The 24,006-nt window shown below is 39.4% G+C and overlaps 1 protein-coding gene across 5 annotated transcripts in view; it reads left to right on the top strand.

The window, feature by feature from the left end:
- The first annotated feature begins 517 nt into the window (after positions 1–517).
- nfat5b (nuclear factor of activated T cells 5b) overlaps positions 518–24,006 on the top strand; it is a 46,871-nt gene continuing 23,382 nt past the window's right edge. For 4 of the 5 annotated variants that reach the window (XM_086025726.1, XM_086025725.1, XM_086025724.1 and 1 more), the window contains exons 1-2: positions 518–896; positions 20,990–21,109. In XM_086025726.1, the coding sequence (XP_085881852.1) occupies positions 824–896; positions 20,990–21,109 (193 nt within the window). In that variant the 5' untranslated portion in view covers positions 518–823. Of the gene's footprint in view, positions 897–20,989; positions 21,110–24,006 lie in introns of those variants that run through there. The other variant, XM_086025727.1, reaches the window with a different exon arrangement.

The raw sequence follows: 24,006 nt of genomic DNA, 5'->3' as shown, positions 1-24,006 counted from the left end.
GTCGGTATACTGTACACTCGCTTATTCAAGATTTTTGGTGGGACTTTACACTGAAAATATATATATATCTTTTAATCCAATGCAATAATAACGGCTCTCAATTATTCATGAATTTTCGCAATTTGCGGGCCGGCCCGGCCCCTATCTCCCACGAATAGCGGAGATCCACTATAATGTATTCATCCCAAATAAACAAAATGCCTCTCTGCCTGTATGACATGCATTATTATACCGATTTTTTTTTTTAGAAGTGAACGATTTTGCTTAAATAATGTAATTGCAAATTTTCCCCCCATAAAATTGGAGTGACATTATTTTGCAAAATCGTTCAATTTTTGTAAAATTACGCAGTGATTTTTGTTGGTGTTAAGGGGTGGATTAGGTCCCCACTAAACGTACAGATCCGGAATGCACCGCGTGACGCGCGCCACTACTCAAAACAGTGTTGGGCAACAATACCACGTGAGATTGTGCAAGTGTACCTAATTAAGTGTCCAATGCCTTCGGTGGTGCGACGTATTGCGTCACCGGCGTGGGCGTGGCTCCCGGTGCCACTGGCACAGGGTCGCTGGTGGCTAAGGAGGGAGGAATGAGGGGGCGGAGACGAGCCTGACGGCGAGGGTGTGTGTGACTGTGAGAGCAGACAGACAGACACACAAACACTGGACACGTTAGGCGCGTTGGACTTACGTGGCCACAAGTTTGGACACTTCCCCCACCCCTTCCTCACTTTTCCCTCGCACCAACGGTCAGCGGAGAGAGTAGCGGTGACGTCACGCTTTTGCCCAACAGTGCCCGGCTTCCGCCCTCTTGAGGGATTGCGATGCCCTCTGACTTTGTCGCGCTTTTCAGCGGGGAGCTCGACTTCAATTTGCCCGGATCCCTGTTCTCCAAAGGTAACTACACTCGTGACGCTTAGTGTGGATTTTTTTGGCTTGACACCTGAAGTGGCAAGCCCCCCCCCCCGCGCACACCGGTCAAACCAGTTTAGAGTTATTTGACTGAAAAGTTGAAAACCAACGGAGTTTGGACACGGGTTGACCCATAAACATCAGAGTGTGCTCAGCATGGGGGACTAAACAAACCCTCAGGTAGGTTAGCTTTAAGAAGCACTTCCAGTGCTCTGAATTGTCTTAGTTCTACTGTAGTAGATCAACTGTCTTAACTAGTGCGATCTTTTCCACTATTGCCCTCTACTACTGTATGACATTTCTACTTGGACAACTACTAGTGCAAGGGTGCCCAAGTCCGGTCCTCAAGAGCCCCTATCCACCCTGTTTTAGGTGTATCCGTATTCCAACACACCTGATTCAAAGCTAATGATTTGAATTCAAACCTGATGATTTGAATCAGGTGTGTTGGAATAGGGGCTGTTGAGGACAGGACATGGGCAACCCTGTACTCGTGAGTTGGGCTGAACAAATTCAAATAGATATAGCAATGTGGTAGAATGCAAATTTGAAGTCGCAAAGGCTTCAAGTTAGGAGAAAAAACGAAGAAGTCAAAGTGATAAAGCCACAGTTTTGTTTGCATTATTGCTGCAATCTAATTTATGATTTACTGATTTATGTTTACGCTACATTTGCCTGGTGAAATGTTGTGAAGTTGTAATGAAGTCAAAGTGTTTAGTGAGTTCATAACTCATTGAAGCAGATAAATTGTCTTTCATAATTCATGGTTCCTTTGCCTTTATATGAGCTTAAGACTAACCTATTAGACCAAAACATATACAGTACGTATAATGAATCTGATTGTTTATTGTAATACATATTAAGCAACTATGCAAATATGCCGGGGTCGACTGTAGTTTTAGGTTGTAATATCACCAGTCACCACTAGACGGCAGATATGTCTTATTTGCGCTCAAACTGGGTCTTTTACTGCCCTCTACTACTACTGTATGTGAGTAGGCCTTTGAATAATTTGAAATGGAATGAAATGTAGGACAAATATAGCTACCCAAATTATATCAACATTTTTAGTGATTTGATTTTTGCGAAAAAATGCCCAAAACTATTTCTTGCACTTAATGTTTGTTTCATGTTCTGCAGTTTTGTACTGTCCTTGAATTGTCATTTTTATGCGAGAGCCCTTTGCACTGGAAGGAAGAAAAATTACAGAATGTGGTTATTTTGTTGTTTGCTTAAAACTCTGTGTTGTTGGGTTATGATAGAGGATATTTTATACATGCATTGAAACATATTTTATAATAAATGACATATTAAGAGCAGGTTCTTTGCACATATTCACATATTTTGTCAGATTTTAAAATACCATTTTAGTTGTACATCTGGTTAGGAAGTGCGTAGTCCTATGTGGCCCCCCCAGGAGCACTGATGAAAAATTGTGCACCCCCCCTCCATCACTTAAGTTGTCCATCCTTCTTCTAGTTGTTCACTGGTAGAATCTTATAACATCACTAGTAGTATACTTTCAGCACACAGCCGTCAACTAATGCACGATTTTTCCTCACTAATAACATGTATTTGTCCTACTAGTATGTCATCGTTGTCCTAGAAATAATACTTAAGTTACTTAAACTAGTATGCTCTTTGTCTTTACAAGTAAGATAAGTCAGTACACTAGTAAGAACAACTTGAGAACACTAGTAGAAAAGTTGTCTTACAAGCAACATTTTCCCCCACTACTGCCTTCTGCTGTATGATATTTATGCACACTATAAGGGAAACCTTGGCAAACTAGTAGGACAACTGCATGTTAATAGTGTGGCAAAACTGTACACTAGTTGACAACTGTGTGAAGAGCTACGAGTAAAGTACAAAATGTTATCGAGTTGAATCACTAATTGTACACGTCGCAAACAGTTGTCAAATTGTGCACAGATTTGCCACACTCAAAGTAGTTTAGTAGTTAGATGGAAGCTGTATTCTAATAATAACTGGTAATGATACAATTCTACAGGTTTATCCATTAAGGCCTAAAGCGCCTTTCTCAACAGCTCCACAAAACCTAAGGTCGGCTTCGGAATTACCCTTGAAAACCTGAAGTTTCCCCAGAAATTCAACACTTAAAAAATGATTAATATCTCAGCCCCTGTATTAGACAGAAACATAATTCCAAAAGAATTAAAGATCTTAGACTTGTGGCTTTCACACAGGCAGAATTTATTATTATTTACTGTTTCAATCGAAGATGTAAAAATAACGTGTCAGTGCAGGAGAAGCACTATTTTAATTAAAAAAAGAAATCGAGTGGTAATTACCATCCTCTATTCTGTTACAAAGACGTCAATATCGTAATTGTCCACAAACCATATCATATCACGTTTGACTGGTTCCACTGGTCATGCACGTTGTCTAAATATCACTGCCGTTACTTACTTTAATCAGAGCTCCCGGCGACCGACAGCGTCCGCCATTAGCCTACCTACGGCTCGGAAAAATTCCACGACATCCTCCGCGGTCTCGCGCCACCCTCACGTGTATATTCTGATGCATTGAATTGGCTAAGAGACGGAGAATTGGATTTAAAAAAGGACAGTGACGTATTCGCTCTCCCGGCTTTAAAGGTAGAAAGACGCAACAGCGCTCCCGGCTCTAATGGTAGAAACGCGGTTATCCGCTCCCGGGTTTAATGGGTTAATCTAGCACTTAAAGCCACACACACTCAAAGTCACAGGTATTACAGCATGGACTGTGAGGAAGGTGACCCCAAGTATTGAATAGCTGCAGCACCACTTACTAGTAACATCATTTTCTCCACTACCAGGGTTATAATAGTTTTGGATTTTTCAATGTAACTTTTGTTTTTCAAACTATGTTAGTTTTATTTACCTTTTAGCAAAAGCTTCATTTAGTTTCATTCGTTTTAGTTGTTTTTTTTCTTCCCAAAATGATTTGAGCATTTGTCAAGTGCAAGATAAAACCCAAAAAAGGTCACAAAAAGTATTTTGCAATACAGTAAACTACAATTCCCAAATGATGTTTCACTGTCCTTCTTCCTTGCGGCTATACACTAATGCTGAAACAAATACATTTAAAATCAATACCGAAAGTTCATTGAAATTAATTGACAAAGATGAAAACAAAGTACATTTTTACTATAATTATACATCTTTTTTTTTTAAACACTATTGTTTTTATTTTATTTCATTGATAATTTTTTCCCCCCAATTTTAGTTTTAGTTGCGCACGCTTATTAACTATAATAACATTGTCCACTACTATTGACACCTTGGCCTACTAGTACGCAATTAAACACAGCTACTAACACTACTATACCCAAATAATAGTGCATGCCCCAGTAGTAAATACCCACTAGTAGTTTTGCCTTCTCATGAAGACAAAGAGCATGCTAGTACATGGATGAATATCAAATGCTTTATGGAAAGTTGTTTGGTCCGTTGTAATACGACAGTGTAAATTGAATTTCCGCTACAGTTAGCGTGAGCATTGTAACCCTAAGAGTCACGCAAAGTGTAAAAAAAAATGTGGAGGCAGACAAAGGCGTAATGCAAAGGTGATTCACAGCGTCAAATAGTTTTAACCCTTCTGAGATGCTACGCCACACCTACTTAATTTATTTTTTTTTATCCAGATGAATACCAAGAAAGTATTCTGCACAGGGGGCTCCACACTGCAACTAAATGGTGGCATTTTACTCCTAAAATTTGAGACAGTTCAGGTAAATGTTTCATTTGCTCACACCTGTGTGACCAGTAAATTTGAAGATTTAAAAAAAAACAACGTATTACTATTATTAGTCACTGCAAATTTTATCCGTTTGTCAGTATTATAGTTGAAATGAGTAGAGTGAACAATTACTTTGTAAGTCACCCCTAAATTTTCTACTTGCGCCCCCAAATTTTCAGGTTAGGGGCCACTGGACTCTAGGAGTAAAAAAAAAAAAAAAAAGTTAGTCCGAAGCCCTGCTGTAACATTTTGTCAACTAAAAGGACAAAATGGACTTCCACTGTGAATGTTAAAGCATCGCAACTTTCTGTGTGTTCTGTGAAGTTCTCGAATACAAAAGCTATCTCTAAATAGTTTTCTTATATTGACACCCAACCAAAGGCTGGTCAATCATTAAAGGGCTGGCTGCGCGGTGCGTGTGTAAACCGTGGCTTAAATTGCTGGATTAATATTGACTCTGCTGTGTTAAGCAAACTGACAGGCATGTGCTTCGAAATACTTGATTTCTTAGAAAAGTTGTTATCTGATGTTGGGGAAATAACCTAATTGGGGTAAATCATCAGATTTTCCCTTGCGTTTTACAACGATTCAGTATTTCTGCCATCAATCTGAAAAGCAATCTAAATTTAGTTTGCTTAAGAAACATTAGTCCCATATATGATGACAGTGTGGTCTGCTTCAACAAACATGACTTTCTGTAATGTGCGCTCGTCTAAACAGACTGGCACGTGAAAGCGATTATAGGCCTAAACTGACCCCGTTCAGGGCCTTTGCTCACAATGTAGTACTTTCTCCTGTCAAGGACTATTCACTGGCTGAGCTCTTCACGTATTTTGTCATTTCTCAGTGAGTCTGAAAGAGATTTTGTCCTTGTGTCAAATGCTTGGCTTTAAGTCATAATGTTTTATGTCAAAGAAATTGGGGAGAATTGTTCACCATAGCTACCCTCTTTTGAGTCCCATTGATGTAATCATTGACTCTAAACAAACCCTTGTAAAAAGACAAAGCTTGTTCAGGTCAAAATATCAACTGCTCTGGTATTTACTGCGCGCTTGTGACTCTTTGTCAGCCGTACGTTTGAATATACGAGTGGTTTAACATATTGTGGACACACTTGGACAATGTGTACCTTACAAAGGACACTTTAAAGTTTGAACACATTTTTCTTTGTGGGATGTTGCTCTTTTATTTTGGAAGGACATGTTTCTGGGCATAATACAACATAATATGGCATAGAAAAAAATGTCCCTTTAATGAAGAACATCTGTATATTCTTAACAGCCGCACAAATGTAAAAAGTTAACAGTGTTAAAACAATAAAACACCTATAAATTTAGTGTCGAATGAGGAAGGCCTTCGTAAAAGACCATCATCATGCATCATTTTTTTTTATCATTAACTGTCACATGTGTAAAAAGAAGGCCATCTGATTTATTTTTTAGGGATATTTTTCCAGGAGAATTTAATTATTTTCCAAATGATACAGCATATCAAATGTCTGGCGAGTTTCCACTGAAGAAGTGTATCTCATTTTATAAAACTGTTTTATGGCAACAAAATTAGACCACCAGACTCCAATTTGAAGTGGTGGTCAGGGATTGTGCCTTCAGTGTTGCCCATTTTCTCCAGCTCACCAGCTGCATGATGTTTGTGAGAAATTAAGTCGACTTGTGTTGGCAGATAATCATATTATTTTCCGTTTCACATCATTCAGTTTGATGCAAAGTGTTGCTAACTACCGATATCCGTTAGTGTTTATTGTGTTGGATGCTTGTCATCTCCTCCTGGGTTCAAGTTAGTTGACTTGTTTTGTCATCTGTAACCAATGTTCACAAGCTTCTGTCCAATATGGATAAAAGCTTCTTATCATGTCAATTTGCCAATCGGCTGCGAAAAACCTAGAGCAGCTGTGAGATCTAACATCTCGGCCTCGCGTTTCCCCTCCTCAGCATGATGCATCTGACGTCATTAACTATTAAGTGAGGACATGCAAAAAGAAAACCAAAAACATGATCATGAAGAAAATAGAAAACGGGAAAGTGCTACGTTGCTGAACCTTAAGGCCGATTTGAGACACGGTCACTATTGATCCATATCAATGACATAAGTAACCTGAAAGCTCCGTAGCCTTTGCAACGTCTCCACCTACGCAAATACATTTACAGTGAAAACCTTCTGTATCTGTACAGCAATTTTAGTATTGCATTGCATCTCCTCTTGGCTCTTCCTGTTTGCCTCAGGTGAAAGGAGCTTTTCAGCGTTAAAGTAGAAATCAACCCAAACATATTTTTTTCAGGGATATGTTCCAAGGAGGCCCACTAGTTTAAACACGGCATTCTGACTAATATTGCGTTTGTGGAATATGAGTTAAGCAGCGAAATCCAGCCGTTTTTAGCCATCTCAGGGGGCGGCCATTTTGTCACTTCTGTCGACTGAAAATGACATCACAACTGCTCAGGGCTCAGTAACGACCAATCGCGGTTGAGCTTCAGAAAGGTGGTCAGCCATGATTGGTCATTACCTGAGCCCTGAGCAGTTGTCTTGTCATTTTCAATTGACAGAAGTGACAAAATGGCCGCCAGAGATGGCTAAAAACAGATGTATTATCTCTGATTCCACAAACACAATCAGAATGCCTTGTTTCAACTTGCATGGAACCTATTCTTGAAAAAAATATGTTTGGGTTGACTTCCTCTTTAAAGGTATTTAAAAAACACACTACTTGAGGTCAAACTTGTCAAGAGAGGCTCACCGGACTGGCACTGATCTCAATAGAACTTGATGTTCTTTGGACATGGAAGACACTATTACTGCATTTTCACAAGCCAAGGCCCACAAGCAAAAGTTTTTAAAACAAATTCCAACAGGATGTGGTCGTGGATATGGAACAAAAGACCACAAACTATTCTTATTTTATTTTATTTGAACTTTTGTTAAATGTTTTGCTTGATTGTGTTTTTGTCATTCAGAAAACATTGCATATTTCAGTCGTGTGTATTTAAAGTTTTCTTACACGATTGTTCACTTCTGTTATTTAAATTAAAAGTTGATGATCTTGAATGATGATCTTGGTGTTTTGGGCTGGGAGGGCCCCCATGGTCAGTCTTGCCTAGGGCCCCCAAGGTGACAAGACCAGTTAAGGTGTTTTCGCTGCAGTCCAGTATTCCGTCCTGAAACAAACCCTCACTTAGAGGTGTTGTGCTGTGGAGACCAAGCGAGAAAAGTGGAGGTTCAACTCATGCTTTCTTGAAACCATCAAGATCTAATACAAACATTGTTGTATCAAAACATCCTCAGAAAGATGACAAGTTTTGATCAGAACTTTCCCAAGAATAAAGATTGATCTTTCTGAATATTTCCCCCTGTAGAAAATAATGGGAAAAACATAAATTAGCAATACAATTAGAGTGGAAAATTATAACCTTAACTGTCATACATGTATAAAAACAATAACGGCCTACGTTTTGATTATGGTATATGATTATGGTAGATAACCACCGTGAAGCTTTAAAACAATGGTGGTGGTTTGGCCATGCTCTATTTTTGACAAGCTGCATGGTCACACTGGACAAAAGAATTGGGACACGCTGAAGTCTGCTTGACTTGAGGGTAGATCTTCTCTTTATACTCCTGTTGAAGCGCCATCTTTTGGTCAAGAAAAACTACCATTTCATTCACATCAACACAGGTTACAGATGGGCGAATCGATTAATTGATATTTTTAGGGCAGATTTTGTTTTTTTTACTCGCCTAAAAACAAGGACAGGTTAATTTTGGATATGAGTTTCATTCATGTTATGTTCAGTGATTGTAATGTTGTTGCATATTAATCCCAAAGGGAATATTTTTCTTATTAAAATATATTAAGGATTGTGTTTAAAGGGGCTCTTTCGCCACATTTTAAATAAGAACCATTATTTGCTTTTTATTTTTATGGAATAGGAAAAAAAATAATTAAACTCGGAAATCAGTTTTTTTCCCACCCAAAAGATCTAAGATTTTATTTTATGGCCATATCGCGCTGCCTTAACACAGACTTGTACTTGTTGAAACAAGGAAAGATAGATAATTATGTCTTTTGTTGCTGAGCCAGAGGATAGTTAATCGCTTTTTTTCACCTCGACCTCATTTGTACGCATATTGGAGATGAATTTTGGTAGAATCCAGTTGCTTTGCATTGGTTTCTAAAAAAAAAAAAAAAAAAAAATCTTGAATGAGAATAAATGAAATGCTTGTTAGGCAAAGAGACTCCTCTGTTTGTATAACCAGTTGTGTAACACTGACTAAGAATATTCATAGTTCTGTAAAATCTCAATGTCATGGATGGACATGGCCTCGGGCTTATTCCTTTTGTTGATCACCACTTAAGCAGCTAAATGTTGATTTACGATGCCTCACGGGAGATGAAGCCCTCAATTAATTGTATGTTAAGGTATTTCATTATGTGCAGGCATTTGAGATACCCAATGGTGGTATAGATAGTTGCCATATTTCAATAATATATATATTTTTTGTCTTTACTTTTTTTGTGTCAACTGGCAGCCAAGCAAGATGTGATCTTGTGGGAATAGCAGTAAAAATCGTTGCAGTTGAAAGTAGAGTGTTGCTAAGTACTATTGTTGACTTGTAAGGCGATAACCATCAAGATAATCCTGTTTTTGTTTTGAAAGGGTAAGGGGGGAGGGTGTGCACTGTTCCACTTTCTACATACAAAACTTAGGAGGTGTTAGAAAACTCCCAGGACTGGCGTCACCAAAGATGTACAGTGATGTCTCGAGATGAAAAACACTCACTTTTCAAATCATCATTCCATCACTGAAATGAAGGGAAATGCCATTAATCTTTTCCAGACGCAGCCCCAAAAAAGTGGTTTTAATAAAGTAACACTGTATAATATTGTACTTTATAAAAACATAGAGTTATAGCATAATTAAGTAGAATGTTGAACATCATGATTTAATGCTACAATCCAATTCAGTGCGCTACTCCTTCTGGCATGCCCACCGGTGGCATGTACTGTAAAATAAAATTATGCATACACAAATGAAGAAGAATAGACTTTTTCCACTACTGCTAGTCAGTAGGTTGCTATAATATTAATAATTTTAGTTTGAGTATAAAAAATAATAATGATAATTCTGATGATAATATTACATCATATTGTCGCTGTCCTGTGAAAAACACGTATGTCAAATTTTGGGGTTTTATTCTTTTAATCTTCACGTTAATGCGATGTGTGTAACGTGGAAACACCATTCAGGTAAAAATAAGACAAATGAAAAAATAAAATGGACATATGTATTTTTTTTGTTTTTTTTGTTTTTGTGCCTCAGAGGCTACTCCGGTTATGACACTAGCATTGTAAGCTATCGCTACAGAGTCTTTGAATATTCAAAGCAAGAACTTTGTACATAATACAGACATAAGAATTACAACTGTCTGGAAATCGCTGTGCATGACTGAGGTGTTTTGTTTCTCATGGAAACTTGGTTTAACCCGAGGATTTTTGATGCAATCATGCAACCCGGAGACTTAATTGTCATCAGGATAGGTAGTGAGTAATTATACACAAAATCATTACTCTTTCCAAATAAGAAATTAATTATGACACATCTTAGTCTATGTTCCTATAAGACTTATTTGATAATAATTTTAACTGTTATTAAGGAGAGTAACAGTCTTCCCTCCTGTGTAGTTTCGTCGGAAAAACCTCATGGTAAACCACCAAACAAATATAACAAAAAGTATCCATACGGAAGGAATGAGCTTGTCTCAGTTTACTCACAAATGTACTTACTCAGTGTGAAATCTAGGCTTGTATAGTTGAACACAAAGTGAATATATTTGCAGGGAACCATGACTTATTCTGTTGTATGTATGACAACAGATGGATACACAGGTTGCCATCCAAGTGAAGATATTGTTATTTGTTGTGCCTGCCACTATATGCCACTGGCATAGATAGACCAACAAAATAGTAATAATAATTTATATTAATAATACAATCATAATAGTAATTAAAAAGCACACTGTGAATATACAATTTCTTTTTTTTTTAACTGAGAACCAAACCAGGCTATGGATTTTGTGAACCTTTCCACCCCTACTGCTCTCTGTAAGTCCGCTTACTTGCATCGTGTACTTTGCAGCTGCCGGCCTGAGGACTCATAGGATACAAGGTCATTGAGAACTTGGACTCGTGATTCATACATCAGTAGCAATATTTGAATCATCAATCTGAATTATTCGCTGTTCACCAACTCAAGAGCGTGTCAACACAGACAAAAGCCACATCGCTAATCGCATTCTAGTTATCAACCAAAATATATTTTAAAAAAATCCTTTACCAGTTATGGGGTACAAAATAGAGCCAACTTTGCGGTGGGACATGAAAAAGTGCAGAGCAGGACACATCACTGAATGGTCTGGGGTGGAATCACACATGGATGTTACGAAACCAAATTCCAATTGTGCCACTACTATGACAATAGGAACCAACAATTCATGCTATGTGTTTTCTTTTCTGCTTTTCACACTGCTGCGTTGTAGACAATTAGACAAGCTTCAAACCTGAAGCTGGTCGCGCAGGCAAACATGTACTGTAGGTATCACAGTGTTGGAAAATGATAATTAATAAAAGTCATTTAACATTTAAAATGATAACAAAAGCCGAAATTTGATATGAACAGCCAGTGAATAGTGTTAGGTTGAAGGCACTATTTATTTATTTATTTAATTAATTATTTATAAAGGATTTTGGAAATGCAGCTGGTTTTGGCTGAATAAGCTTCAATTGCCGGGAACTTTGCTTGTAGTCAGCGCAAAGACAAAACAAGTACCGGTAGGTGTTTTTATATCTGCAGGTGAGTATATCAAATACTGGTGTCATTTATTTTCAGGCGACCAACATAAGGACTGTGACAGTTTGGACTTAATGGAGATGCTGCAGGAGTTTTGTTTTTAATGAGAAATGAATTGTTTGTGTATTTATGTATGGGAGCTTGTTATAGTTATTTTTTTTTAATTTTCTTGAAATAAAGTTAGAGAGCGCGAGAATATTTATGTCCATCTGTTTAAAGTGCTCTTGGGGCCTGTTTGAGCAACAAATCTGATCCCTCTGCTTTTGTCATAGGGCTTTGATTGTTTTGAGATGGTGTCTCACTTACCCCTTTTATGATTTATAGGCTGGAATTCTCACTCTTCTCTTGTGACTTTGTGAGTGCCTTAGGATTGAATTCGATCATCCTACTGTGAGCTAAATGTTCACTTATTACCAGCTATTGTATTGTTTTCCTTTTCACTTTTTTTCTTAACTGAATCAGAAAATATGCTTCTCAAATCTGTTAACATGTTTTCAAGCATTAATTCTCTGTTCCACAAGTTGTTTTAGAATTCTTTTGGCTTGTAATTAAAACAGTATCTCTAATCACAGACTACACTAACAGCTGTAATTTGTAAAATTTTGCCTTTACTGATGCCATGCGAGGAACAGGTCTGATTCACTTTGACCTCCTGTTTCCTATCGTTTTTATGATGTATAGTGTTCCCTTGCTACTTATTCTGGGTTCACTCTATCACGGATTTTCATTTGTGAGCATAACTTCATCTATTTCAGTTTTAACCCACTATTTTGCAGGTTTCTTGCTATTTTTCATCCTTCTAAGTCCAACCAGTCAATAAATGTTTTTATTTTTTTTTTTTTCGAGGGGAAATTTGTTGTAAATTTTGATTTACGCGACACTAATGAACATTAGGACATTAGAACATTGGAAATTTACTGTAACGCCTGTGCACTACTCTGAGTGTGTGTGTGTGTGTGTGTGTTGCAGTATGCGTTCCCCTTTCATTCATTTTCATGCACAGCCTGTGTTCTAAACCAGGGGTGGGCATAGGGCTGGACTGAAAATTCAATATCAATATAATTGACACGTGATCGATATCAGTAGAAAATGCCTTTGATAAAACGTTTGATGGAAAAAAAAAATTGAAAACAAACCCAATCGCGGTATGGTGCGTGATGTAGGTAGCGAGCATCCGCCTCCAAACACGAAAAAGTTAAACCAATGAAGAAGAAGCCGCTGATACAACAAAGAAGCCGCTACACCAACAAAGAAGAAGCAGATAAGTCAACGGAGCATGCGTGCGGGCCTTTGTTTTGTTGTTGTTGTCCAAAGCAAAAGTAAGTTACTTTGTATGACGAAGTGCTGCTTCTTTGTCATCTTTAAAAGAAGAGAGAAGAAGAAGCAACACCTTTGGCTACAATGCAACACAGGATTGTGGTTAAGTTAAGCCATTTTAGGATCAAAAAGAAAAACTTTAACAAAGTTCTTATTAGCCGACATTCAGTCATCTTCATCCGCTACCGGGGTGCAGAGCATGTTCCGCTCACATCAATTTATGAACATTTTAAAAGTTACGTTTATTAGGTGTAACAAGTGTTTAGGAGGTGGGAACCGTTTTTGGGGGTTCATAATGGCTAGAGGTGTAAATTCAACCACCCACCCCCGCCCCCCAAATAAAACTAAATTTAAAAAAGGTTTTAAAATGTTTTTAAAAGTCAACCTCTACTTTGCAGAAATTCACCTATTGCTGGGGGTCGGGGCGGGTCAGATTTTGGCTTAGTTGGAACCTATCACCTGCGAAAAAGGAGGGAACACTGTATACACATATTGGCAAGCTTTCCTGTTCATTCATCATGTATGACTATTTAGCCTAAAGCAATTAGCAGTAAGCCATTTCAATTTAAGACATGCAATTACTTGCTTGCTGGGCACATCTTTTGCCCAAGGTTTCACAACAGTGTCTCCGCAAAGTTGACTCAGTTAATCAGTTTGCATCGTCACTTGATGATGTCATGCTGTTGGCGTATGTGTGCCTTTGTTGCTAAAGGCTTTTCCTGTTTGTTCAGCATCACTTCCCTGTGAATCAGGCTGGGCTGACGCAAGACTCCATTTTTGATGAGTTCTATTAGACTGTGGTTGCTTGCATGACATTTTCTGATAGGACTGATACCAGTTGTAGGGTTGTGTACATATCCACCTCAGTCGAGAAAGGTATGTTTGTGTTGTGTGCGTGAGGGTAGAGTTTTCTGTTGAGCCAACAGGAGTGTGTATGTTGTCCTCTGTAAATAGTTTGAATTCCACTGCTTTCTGAAGGCCAGCTTTCATGTTGCGTCTGATGTTTCATACTAGCACAACAAAAAAAGTACCTACCCATGACACACATTTACGGGAACTTCTTTTATGGGAGTTGATAAAAAACTTGACTCGACAAGTGTGTTTAGCTTTATATCTGCCTAAAGCCCGTATTTCACTGAGCGGTGAGGGTCGGCGCGTGCTTGTGCACGGACCGAATGTGTGAACAGTTTTTAATGGTTGCAGACAGCTTTTCTTGTCGCCAGTTTGAACAGGTTCGAAATTTCGTTCCAACAAGAAAAACTGTTTGTGACCGTTCAAGCTGTTGGTGAACGTCTTTGCGATCGTTTGCGATCTTAAACGAACACTGACAAAAAAAACATTCGCTACATGTGCGCACACTCGAAAACCTGCACCGCTCAGTGAGATGCAGGCTTAAGGTGGCTACTGAGTACTACTAATGAGTCAAAAGTTTAGAATCCCTTTTGGTTTCTAAATGTATTCATGATTTCTTTTGCAACCTGAATTTGTACTGTGCTTTTATCTCAGGGCACAATGAGACAATCTGCTTGAATTTCGATTAAACAAATGTAATAATTGGAAAAAACTGGTATGTCGTGGTTCACAATAACTAATGTACCTGTGTCTAGAAAGCAACGTGTGAAGAGTCTCTGTTGCACTCAGTGAATGGGCAAATTGATCATTGTCAATAGCCTCTCAAAATAGCCGCACTCTCTTATTACCACTCTTTCCTCTCTGCTAATTCCTTGACAATCGCGCCATGTTTTTGTTGCTCAGTAAAGAAAAGTGTATTGTATGTGAAGCCTCAAAAGCCAATTCAGAGGTGCAATTTTTCCATTACAGCATGCTGGTAGATGTGCGGTGCTGTCGCCTGGTGTGGGAGCCGGCCTTAGTTTAATTCCAACTCAGTGACAGTGGAATATGAGTGTGAATGGTTGTCTGTCTCTATATATGTTCTCTGAGATTGACTGGGGACCAAAGTTGACCCTGAACATGATAAACCGTAAAGAAAATGGATGGGTGGAAGGACCCAAACATAGTACATAATACATAGTATTTTGCCTGCTTAAGCAGTTTTTGTTATTGTTGTAGTTTGACACTCCTTTGTGTTACTTTTATTCACCATAGTGTGTGGAACATCCTGTCATAAAACCACAACCAGGGTTTTTCCTGGCTCAAATTGGGGCAGAGGTGGTACCATCCTGACCATATGCCGTGACGTGCATGTATTCTGTAAATTCATCCGACTCACTTCCTTTTATAAGCAACATAGTTGAAGAGTTCCAGTAAGACTATGACTATTGTCCTGTCCTCCCTAAAACAAACAAACAAACAATTATTTCTTAAAATATCTAAACTATATTATTTGTTTTTGTAACTATTAGTTGAGTGTTTTAGGTACTACCATCTTGAATATATTTCTCCTTCTCTTCTGCTGTTTTGTGAATGGCCGTCACCTCATGTCTTTTTAATGTGTCCAGCCTGTGCAGTAGTTGGTTGATGGCTGTCTCACTATGGATGCAGCAGCCTGCTTTGTTGGGCTTTTGGCATAAATAACAGTGCATGCTTTCCTCAGTATGCCTGAGCCAGGCAAATTGATTTAGCCACTGCTTGTCAAAGCCAATAAAAAAAAAAATGTTTCAATCACGTACACGTTGCCTTTACGTTGTTAGGTATGAGGGCAAATCGTCGTAAACATTCATTCTGTAACGCTTATCCTAGGGTCGAGGGTGAGTTGGCGAAAGGCCAATTGCAGGCAACATTACTGGCTTGCCTAAAAATGGCGATACACAGAGCTGGGCATTCCGTCCCGGGGCCGGAATGGTCCGTCCCAGATGGCAAATTAGTCCGCTTCTAGGATGAAATGATTCGGGATAAGTTAGCACAGCTTGTGCTAAATGTTATTACAACGGGCCTCAGTTCATCTCAGCGGTCTTTGCAGCTTTCACAGAGGGGAGGGAGATAAAGCATATCAGGACCGCCTTGTATCAGCCCCAGGCCAATCGCGGTGTAGAGAGGTTTAATCACACATGAAGCCGCGGTTTAATAAGAAATGCCGGGTGAAGCGACCCACACTCACCGTGTCAGATTGGGTTCGTATTCGTCGGCCCAGCCGCTCACACAAATTGAGCTCGTTCTGGACGGCGCCAATCCAGATTACCGCGCAACGTGGACCGTCATCTTCCGTCTGGCCGACAGGTCACGTTGGCATGCCAGCCGCCTCAGAAGAGTGGCATCACTGTCATCCATGAATGGGGCGGCTGTAGCAGATCTGTACCACTTGGACAAGAACTATGATTTTCCTGATGCATGCCCTGGAACACTAGTGTGGCATCCACAAGAACAAGGTGAACCAGTTGTGCCCGAGGGTCCAGAGCCTCGTCCAGCTCGTATTCGTCTTAGGCCTCGTTACCTGGTACAGGCTACCTAGCTTGCCTGTTGCATGGCAGAGTAACCCACAAGGCTAAGCGAAGAAACCGGCAGCCTACCTGGTTTGCTCAGCTTGTGATGGGCTTTGTTCCAGCCCTTGTTTTGTATGTTTAATGTTGTTTGGGAAATTCTCCGTAGGAAACATAAAGAGGGGAGGTGAATGTAGCATATGGCCGTATGCTGTACTGCTACACGATGTTACAGCAGTGTTGTAAAGTGAATGCATACACCTGTTACGGCAGTTTGAATAAAGGCCGTTGGCCACATTGCCCATAGCAAAAATCAGCCCTGGCCGCGTCGAGTGGGCAACTTTGGCTAGCCCATGTAACAATGTGTGACTCCAGGGTCTTAACTGGATTCAACTGGTAAGTGTGCCAAAGAGTGTCATAGGTAAGCAAGCAAGAGAGAAGGTCACAGTGATAGAGCGGCCCAGCTCACATATATTTGTGTCACAGACGTCTAATCTGATCAAGATGTACAAGAATGCAGTTTAACCAAAATATAATACCAAAAAGGATTGTGTAACTTGACTATATAGTAATCACAGGCATCCTTGTTAAAATACACAAATTATCCTTGAACAGTGTATCGATATTATATTTTTAGTCATGCGGATCTGCCACTAAAAAATTTGCGGGGACATTTTTCAAATTTGGACACTTTGCCCTGTTTCTACAGTTGAATTAGATAATTGTTTCTCAATTATATACCCCATCTGTGAAATATTTTTTCAGCCACGTAGGCCTACCCCCCAACCAGCGCGAAGCATTTTTGGATAACAAAAAAATAAGACTTAAAACAGAAAGCCGTGCCATCAGTTATTACACTTTGGAACACATTTTCTTAGTACTATCTCTAAAACTATTTGGAAATGTAAAGATACAAGTAACAAAATGAAATATATAACCTAATTATAAATACAATATTCTGTACATAAAAATAATTATCAACATAAAGTGTCTTCCTTTGGATCATAGTACAGATCTGTTCTCAAAAATAAATCATTAACCTAATTTTAAGTAAAAGCAGAAGCTTCACTGAAGATGTCAGTCATTTTTGGTGGCAGCGAGGCAACTACTGTGATCAAGCTTTTTTGTTTTTTTGCATGATGCTACTTTTTAAATATATTGTAAAATTTCTCGTACCCCCTCAAGTACCTTCACGTACCCTGAAGGGTACGCGTACCCCCTTTTGAGAACCACTGAATTAGATTATTCAATTTTGTTTCCTCACGAGAGTGCTTTCAACTTGTCCCGTGAACTGTGTTGCTATGGAGCCCCCGGCAGCCATCATGTAGGCTTGGCTGTAAACATTTCAGGGTTGTTGCACAAGCTTTGCTGCAGACATCAGCCCCAATATATTGACACAGTGATCTTAACTTTGTGTGTCTAATAATCACTTTACAAATTAGGCCAGATCACAAAGATATCTCTCGCCAAATTAAAAAAACAAAAAAAACAAAATGCAGATCTGGGAATCTTTCTGTCTTGACAGAATTCATGCTAACCTGTTGGGCAAGTTGAAATAAAGACATGGTTCCATAATCATTGTAAACAAGTCAGGGGAGAGAGCGAGAGGTAGGTGGAGTGGAGGAGGGGTTTTAATCAGCCCCCAAAAAACGTGCCACGCCCTAGGTGTCAGGGCTAGTAAGAGCAAGCAGCAGGAATGTGAACGGAATGAATGGGAGTGAGTCCTGCCAGTCACATGGTGAGTGTTATCTTTTTTTTTTTTTTTTTTTTCATCCTGCACCTCTTACTTAAACACAGCATGACACAAGGAACGATTATGAAATGATGACAAGCAATACCTGCATGCATTATTCTGTGTTCATCCTACTGGCACCGAAGTGCAATGCGAACTATGCTAGTTAAACCAAACAGAAGGCATATACCTGAATTTCCCGGCAAGAGCAGCAAGCCTATGAGTGTAAATCTATATCTGTTAAGTGAGTATCATCCTTGTGATGAAGATCACAGACAGTAGTGGTACGCCGTGGTGAGAAGTGTGCATAACATCACTACTAGTAAGTTCCAACATGAAGTGGTGTGGTTTGTTGTTGTTTATGCGGTTAGCGTGAAAGGGCGAGTGTTTTGTCATGTGCAAATGAAGAATTGCACTCTGTCTGCGCACAAGGAAACAAATATTCTGCAGTTTTCACTCTCTCAAAACATCCAGGGCCTGTGGAAACACTTTGAACAGTCCAGCCAGTGATGCGAGGCCAGTGAGTGGAGGGGATGTGTACATATTTTCTGTCTGTGCGGTTGGCAATGTGTTTACAGGAAGGGCTGCCCACTCGGAGCACATGTTTCTGCATGTGCAGGCTGAGAGTGAGCCCCAAGAAGACTGGAGCTTTAAACGTAAATACAAACTCGGAGAGAATGTTTTTGTATAGGAGGTGGCAGGTATGAGAGCTTGGGAAACAGGCAGCGCAGCCGCGTTCAATCCCGGTGTATACTGTATGAAGTTCAGAATTAAGCTCTTTTTCTGGGAATCAGCATTCCCGGCTCATCTGCTCTGAGCTCTAAGAGACTCGAGTGCTTTGGGAATGATGTTACACAGGCTGATTTTAGTATGTCCCGGGTTTGGGTTTTGTACTCGGCTAGAGCTAACAATGGGAGGCTTAAGTATCTGACATAAACGCCAAACCGCATGGTTCAGCTGCAAGTAATTAAAGCTAGCTGTTGGCAAGGAAGAGAGTTGGGCAACTTTAATGGCTGCTCTAGGTTCCTACCATGATATTTGGATAATGAATCAGGCTACTAGTCGATGTGTTGACCCAAGGAATAGAGTGGACAGGGAAAAGTGTTGGACAGCCCTGTGTTTTTTTTTTAAGTTCTGTTTTTGTTCATGCGCCTCAGTTGCTTTGACATTTTGATATCATTTCACTGGACTCAAGTGGACATCCCTAACACATTATTATTTTAGCTCTCCTTCATATTGTTTCAGAAAGGTTTGCTTATGATGACTAGAATGGATAACACTCACTTAATGTCAGAACTGCGCCATGGCTCAACAATCCTAATTCGGAGCAAGTGTTACAATTCTGTTTTTTTTTTTACCCCCAGTCAGTTATCGACTTCAGTTACACCACATGCAATAATACTGTAATATTCCAAACATAACGTAAAATGTTCATTCTAAATAAAAAAAACAAGGTAAAAAATCAATTTTGATATTTAAATAAATAACATGACACCTGTCATGAATCCAAAATAAATGTATCAGGAAGCCACCTAACCACCATGCGTCCATCGTATCGGCGCTTAACACTTGGCCGTGTGAGAGAAAATAACCATAAGTTTACCCAAACCCAAATTGGATCAATAATAATAATAATCAAATGATTTGAGCACACTTAATGATATCAGAATGTTAAGTTGACACCAGACCAGTCCACCCTCAGTCTCTGACCGGCCCTCACAATGACAATGAAGTCAAAGTAAAATGTTAACTATGTTGTACTTTTATTTTGTAAGTGGTGCTTGTATTTTAGGTGCACACGTGCGGACACTAGTCCAAGCGAAGTATAGTACAAGACACTTGCCTGATGTGTTGCCAACTTAGTGACATTTTTGCTATAGTTTGTGACTTTTTCAACCCCTTGAAGATCTAAATCTACATGAATGGCTTTATATTAGCCAACAGGTTAACCAAAAACCAAAATAGGAATTACACATTGCAGTATCAGTTAAAAGTCTCAGAGTCAGAGTGCCCTGATCTGAGCACGGGACCAGCTGGAGACGATCAGCCCCATACGCAGGGCCAGCCAGGGAAGAGACCAACCCACATTATGTTTAGATTTTGAAGACAGTATAAATGTGAGGGCTGCATGTTAGACAGTGCCCCTTTTCTGCCCTCGCCCGTCTCGGGTGAGAGCATTCGCGAGGATGGAAAAGCTGCCCAGATCTGATCATTGTATGATTCCTGAACTTCAGAGATGGTAAAGAAAACTGACGAGAAAATTCAATGGACTTGTGTGAGTCATTATTTACATTGGATACTTTCTTGAAAGATAAAACGAACACGCATTGAGTAAGTAGTTGTTTTGTAAATTGCTAATTGGGCTTGTGGACTCCAGACCTACAACACATTCCAACACCCTCTAGCACCTATTTTTACAACAAAGGAGAATAGCAAAATGACAACAGTGGTCCTAATAATTGTATTTCCTACACGGTGGAAAGAAGAGTGCCAAGAAGATTTGGGCTGATATTGTATGTATGTATCAATACATACCATATCTACACACTTAGCAATATATTGAAACAAGACAATCTGCTTTTTCTAAATTATAGACAATATTGATTTTTGCGTGTTGGCTTGGCCCTTGGCAAGCATTCCAGTTTCTCATGTGGCCCTTTTGCAAAATTAACTGCCCACCCTTGATTTACACAGTCCACATATCACTTCCGGCATTATTCTCTTATTTTGCAAGAGAAAGCGTACCACTTTTGTTAGCAGACGTAGTTTACTTAGCCTTCGATACACATAACTTTGATGATTAAACAACACGTAAAACACTTGAATAACGCATTCTGGTACACCAAGTAATGGCTAATGTTAACATTGTCAATGTCGCACAAAACAAAATTAAATAATCTCATACACAAGCTGCCGAGTACAAGTGGTTTATCAATTCATTTTACTACAGATAGGACCATTTTGCCAGGAGAACTAATCTGATCAAATTGGTTGTTGTGGTTGAATGTGCTCATAGATTAAATCCTTTCTTGCCCCTTTTGTACTCCACAGAATTAGTGTATGACCTGCCCGGAGAGCTGCAGTTTTGTTCCACCATCCAGCAGAAATCATTAACCATGAGCCAAACCAGCGGTGGAGAGTCTGGGCCTCCTTCAGCTGCTTTAGCTTCAGGTAGGATTATTATTTTTTCTCCTTTGGGCAGGATAGGTTGTACTCAACCCCCCAAAAGACATGTAACTACTATCTTAGTGGTATTTTGTCACCTCATGCATTATAGAGGCAAGACTTTTGCATGCCATTATGGTGAAGTTTTAACTTTGATGCTTTGATTTCAGGCTGTGTTCAAAGTCAAATTGAGGCAGAGGTGGTAGCATCCTGACCATGCGCCATAACGTGCATGTATTCTGTAAATTCAACTGACTCACTTTTTTTTACAGGGAACATACTTTAAGTTCCAATAAGAATATCTGTTATCACGTTAAAGCATTCATTTATTAAAACTAGAGTCACAATTTTTAAAGTGTTACTGCAAAGAGCCATATTATACATATGGGCGCACATAAAACTTTTTGTTGTTGTTGTTTTTTGTGTTCTTTAGTGGGGTTGCCATTACATTAAAAAAAAGGTGTGTTAAAACATCATGTTGAGCTCGTTATGCAGATTTTTTTTTTTGTCCACTCCCATTTTGAATGAGATCTTGGTAGGCAACACTACTCAACGTTTTTCCCTCTATCTTATTTGCATCAAAGTGCATGCGTTAGATGCACGTACCTGGTACCTCACTTGCCAAATCTGTTCATTCGCCACGTTTGGACAAGCCCTTTATCATACGTACAACATTGTGACCAGCAAGGCTCCATTCTGTGGCGCCACCCCTCTCCACATACACAAAGAATGGGGTCTCATGTGAAGGTACATTTTCGGTTTTAAATAATTTAATGACTGTATACAGTTTGTCACACAGGTTCATGATTGTGTTCATGCTAAATGGATTGTGTTGGTGCTTTATGGTCCTCCATTTTAAGTGCTTTGACAGCATCTTGTGGCATCTATCCTTGAGATAGATTTGTTTTTTTTTCAGTGCCGATATCGATACCGATTATTAGTACGTAGTCAAGGAGGCCGATAACCGATATTTGGAGCAGATATCCATTTTCAGTAAAATAGTGTTACAAAAAAAACAAAAAAAAAGAACTCCAACTCTTATCTGTTTAATTGTCTTTCAACATATTAGACAATAGACATATTACCTTTAAAATTCTAATTAAAAGTTCAGACCTCCTAGCATCATCGGCATGTCTTAAAATCTCAAATGGTAACTCAAATGGTAAGGAACTAGCTCCCTCTGGTCTATATGCACGGGATGCCGGTGTTTTGAAGCGGTTTTACTTCAGAGATATCAATATATCAATATTTTGAAGAAGATATAACTAAACTCTATCAGATTTTTTATAGATCATGTTTACCAGCAGCATTTCTTAATGCAGCCGCTGGCTGCTATGGAAACCTGGCGGCACCATCCCAGCGCAACGTGCCTAAGATTAACTCATTCTATCCCAATGACATATTTATATGTCATTTCACAGAGGGTCTGAAAAAGTTTGGATACTGCGTTTCTGGAATCAGAGTTAATCCACACGTTTTTAGCCATCTCTGGGGGCGGCCATTTTGTCACTTCTGTCGACTGAAAATGACATCACAACTGCTCAGGGCTCAGGTAGCGACCAATCACCGATCACCTGTTTTCTGATGTTGAGTCATGATTGGTCGTTATCTGAGCCCTGAGCATTTGTGATGTCATTTTCAGTCGGCAGAAGTGACAAAATGTCCGCCGACTGAGATGGCTAAAAACAGGTGGATTTTGCTGCTTAACTCATATTCCACAAACACAATATTATGTTTCAACTAGTGGGCCTGCACAGAACATATTCTTGAAAAAATATGTTTGGGTTGACTTCCTCTTTAAAAGAGTAATGACTCGTAACTATTTTTATATTGTTGTATATGGTTTAATACCATGAAATTGCACTATGTGAAGTCAAGAGGCCAGGAGCATTGTATATCTATATACGCCGAGTGATAACAGATCAAAGTTTGAAAACCGTCAAAATGATCAGCTCTCGTAGATCTAGTGTTAAGAAAGGAGCGTTCCCTGTTCTTTTTGAGTCGGTTAGGGACTCAGGCTAGAGTTACATCACATCAACAGTGCGCTCCGCTTTTGCCTAACCTGCACTGGAAGCTTCTGTGCCTTATGACATCGAGGGTGGAAGTGCTATGTGCATACAGAACTGCAATTTTAAGCTTTCACTTATCTTTGTTTTAGTTTCAAATAAAAATATAAGGTGCAGCGAGTTCCCAGAGTCAGCATCATCTCTTATGAAGTTAACTGAAAATTCGAAAACATAGTTCCCTAAACACAGTTTTAAATTGAGCTCTTATCAACCGTCAACCGTCAGTTTTCATACAAGCCGAGGCCGATATTCGTCAACGATAAGCGGCCCGGCCACTGTGTCTATCCCTGATCTACACACAAATACAAAACCCATTGAGGCTGGGTGTCAATTATTCATGGACTTTGGCTATTTGTGGGAGGGCTCGGTTCCCACCCACACGAATAGCTGAGGTTCACTTCAGCCAAGTGAAAAAATAGTTTTGAAACACAACTCTGGTGTGCCGGTAATGACATCATTGCTGTCCCACAATTGCAATTGATCAACATCACCTTGTGGTTCTGAACACAGAAAAAAAAAATGCATCCCTGCAAAATGTATCTCAAATGCAAAACATTTATGTATGGCGAAAACAATAGAGGTTGTGTGGTTGGAAAAAAATGGTGCTCCACTCCCCACATTCTTGTCTTTATTCTGGCATTCATGCATACGTGCGTTCCACAAAAACATGTCACATGTGGTCAGAAGCAATTATACAACAGGTTAAGGTTTTACTTGAGAGAATATGAAGCATACAGATTAAAACCATCATAACAAAGTTTTTATTTCAGATTTCAAAAGTTGTTATAAACCTTTTTTGGCTGTTTGACGGTTACTTATCGGCTATTTGCACTAATC

Source organism: Filicampus tigris, chromosome 3 (genome assembly GCF_054856515.1).
Source record: "Filicampus tigris isolate MCC_2025a chromosome 3, RoL_Ftig_1.0, whole genome shotgun sequence".
NCBI lineage: Eukaryota > Metazoa > Chordata > Actinopteri > Syngnathiformes > Syngnathidae > Filicampus > Filicampus tigris.
This window is presented reverse-complemented; position numbering and strand designations above follow the sequence as displayed.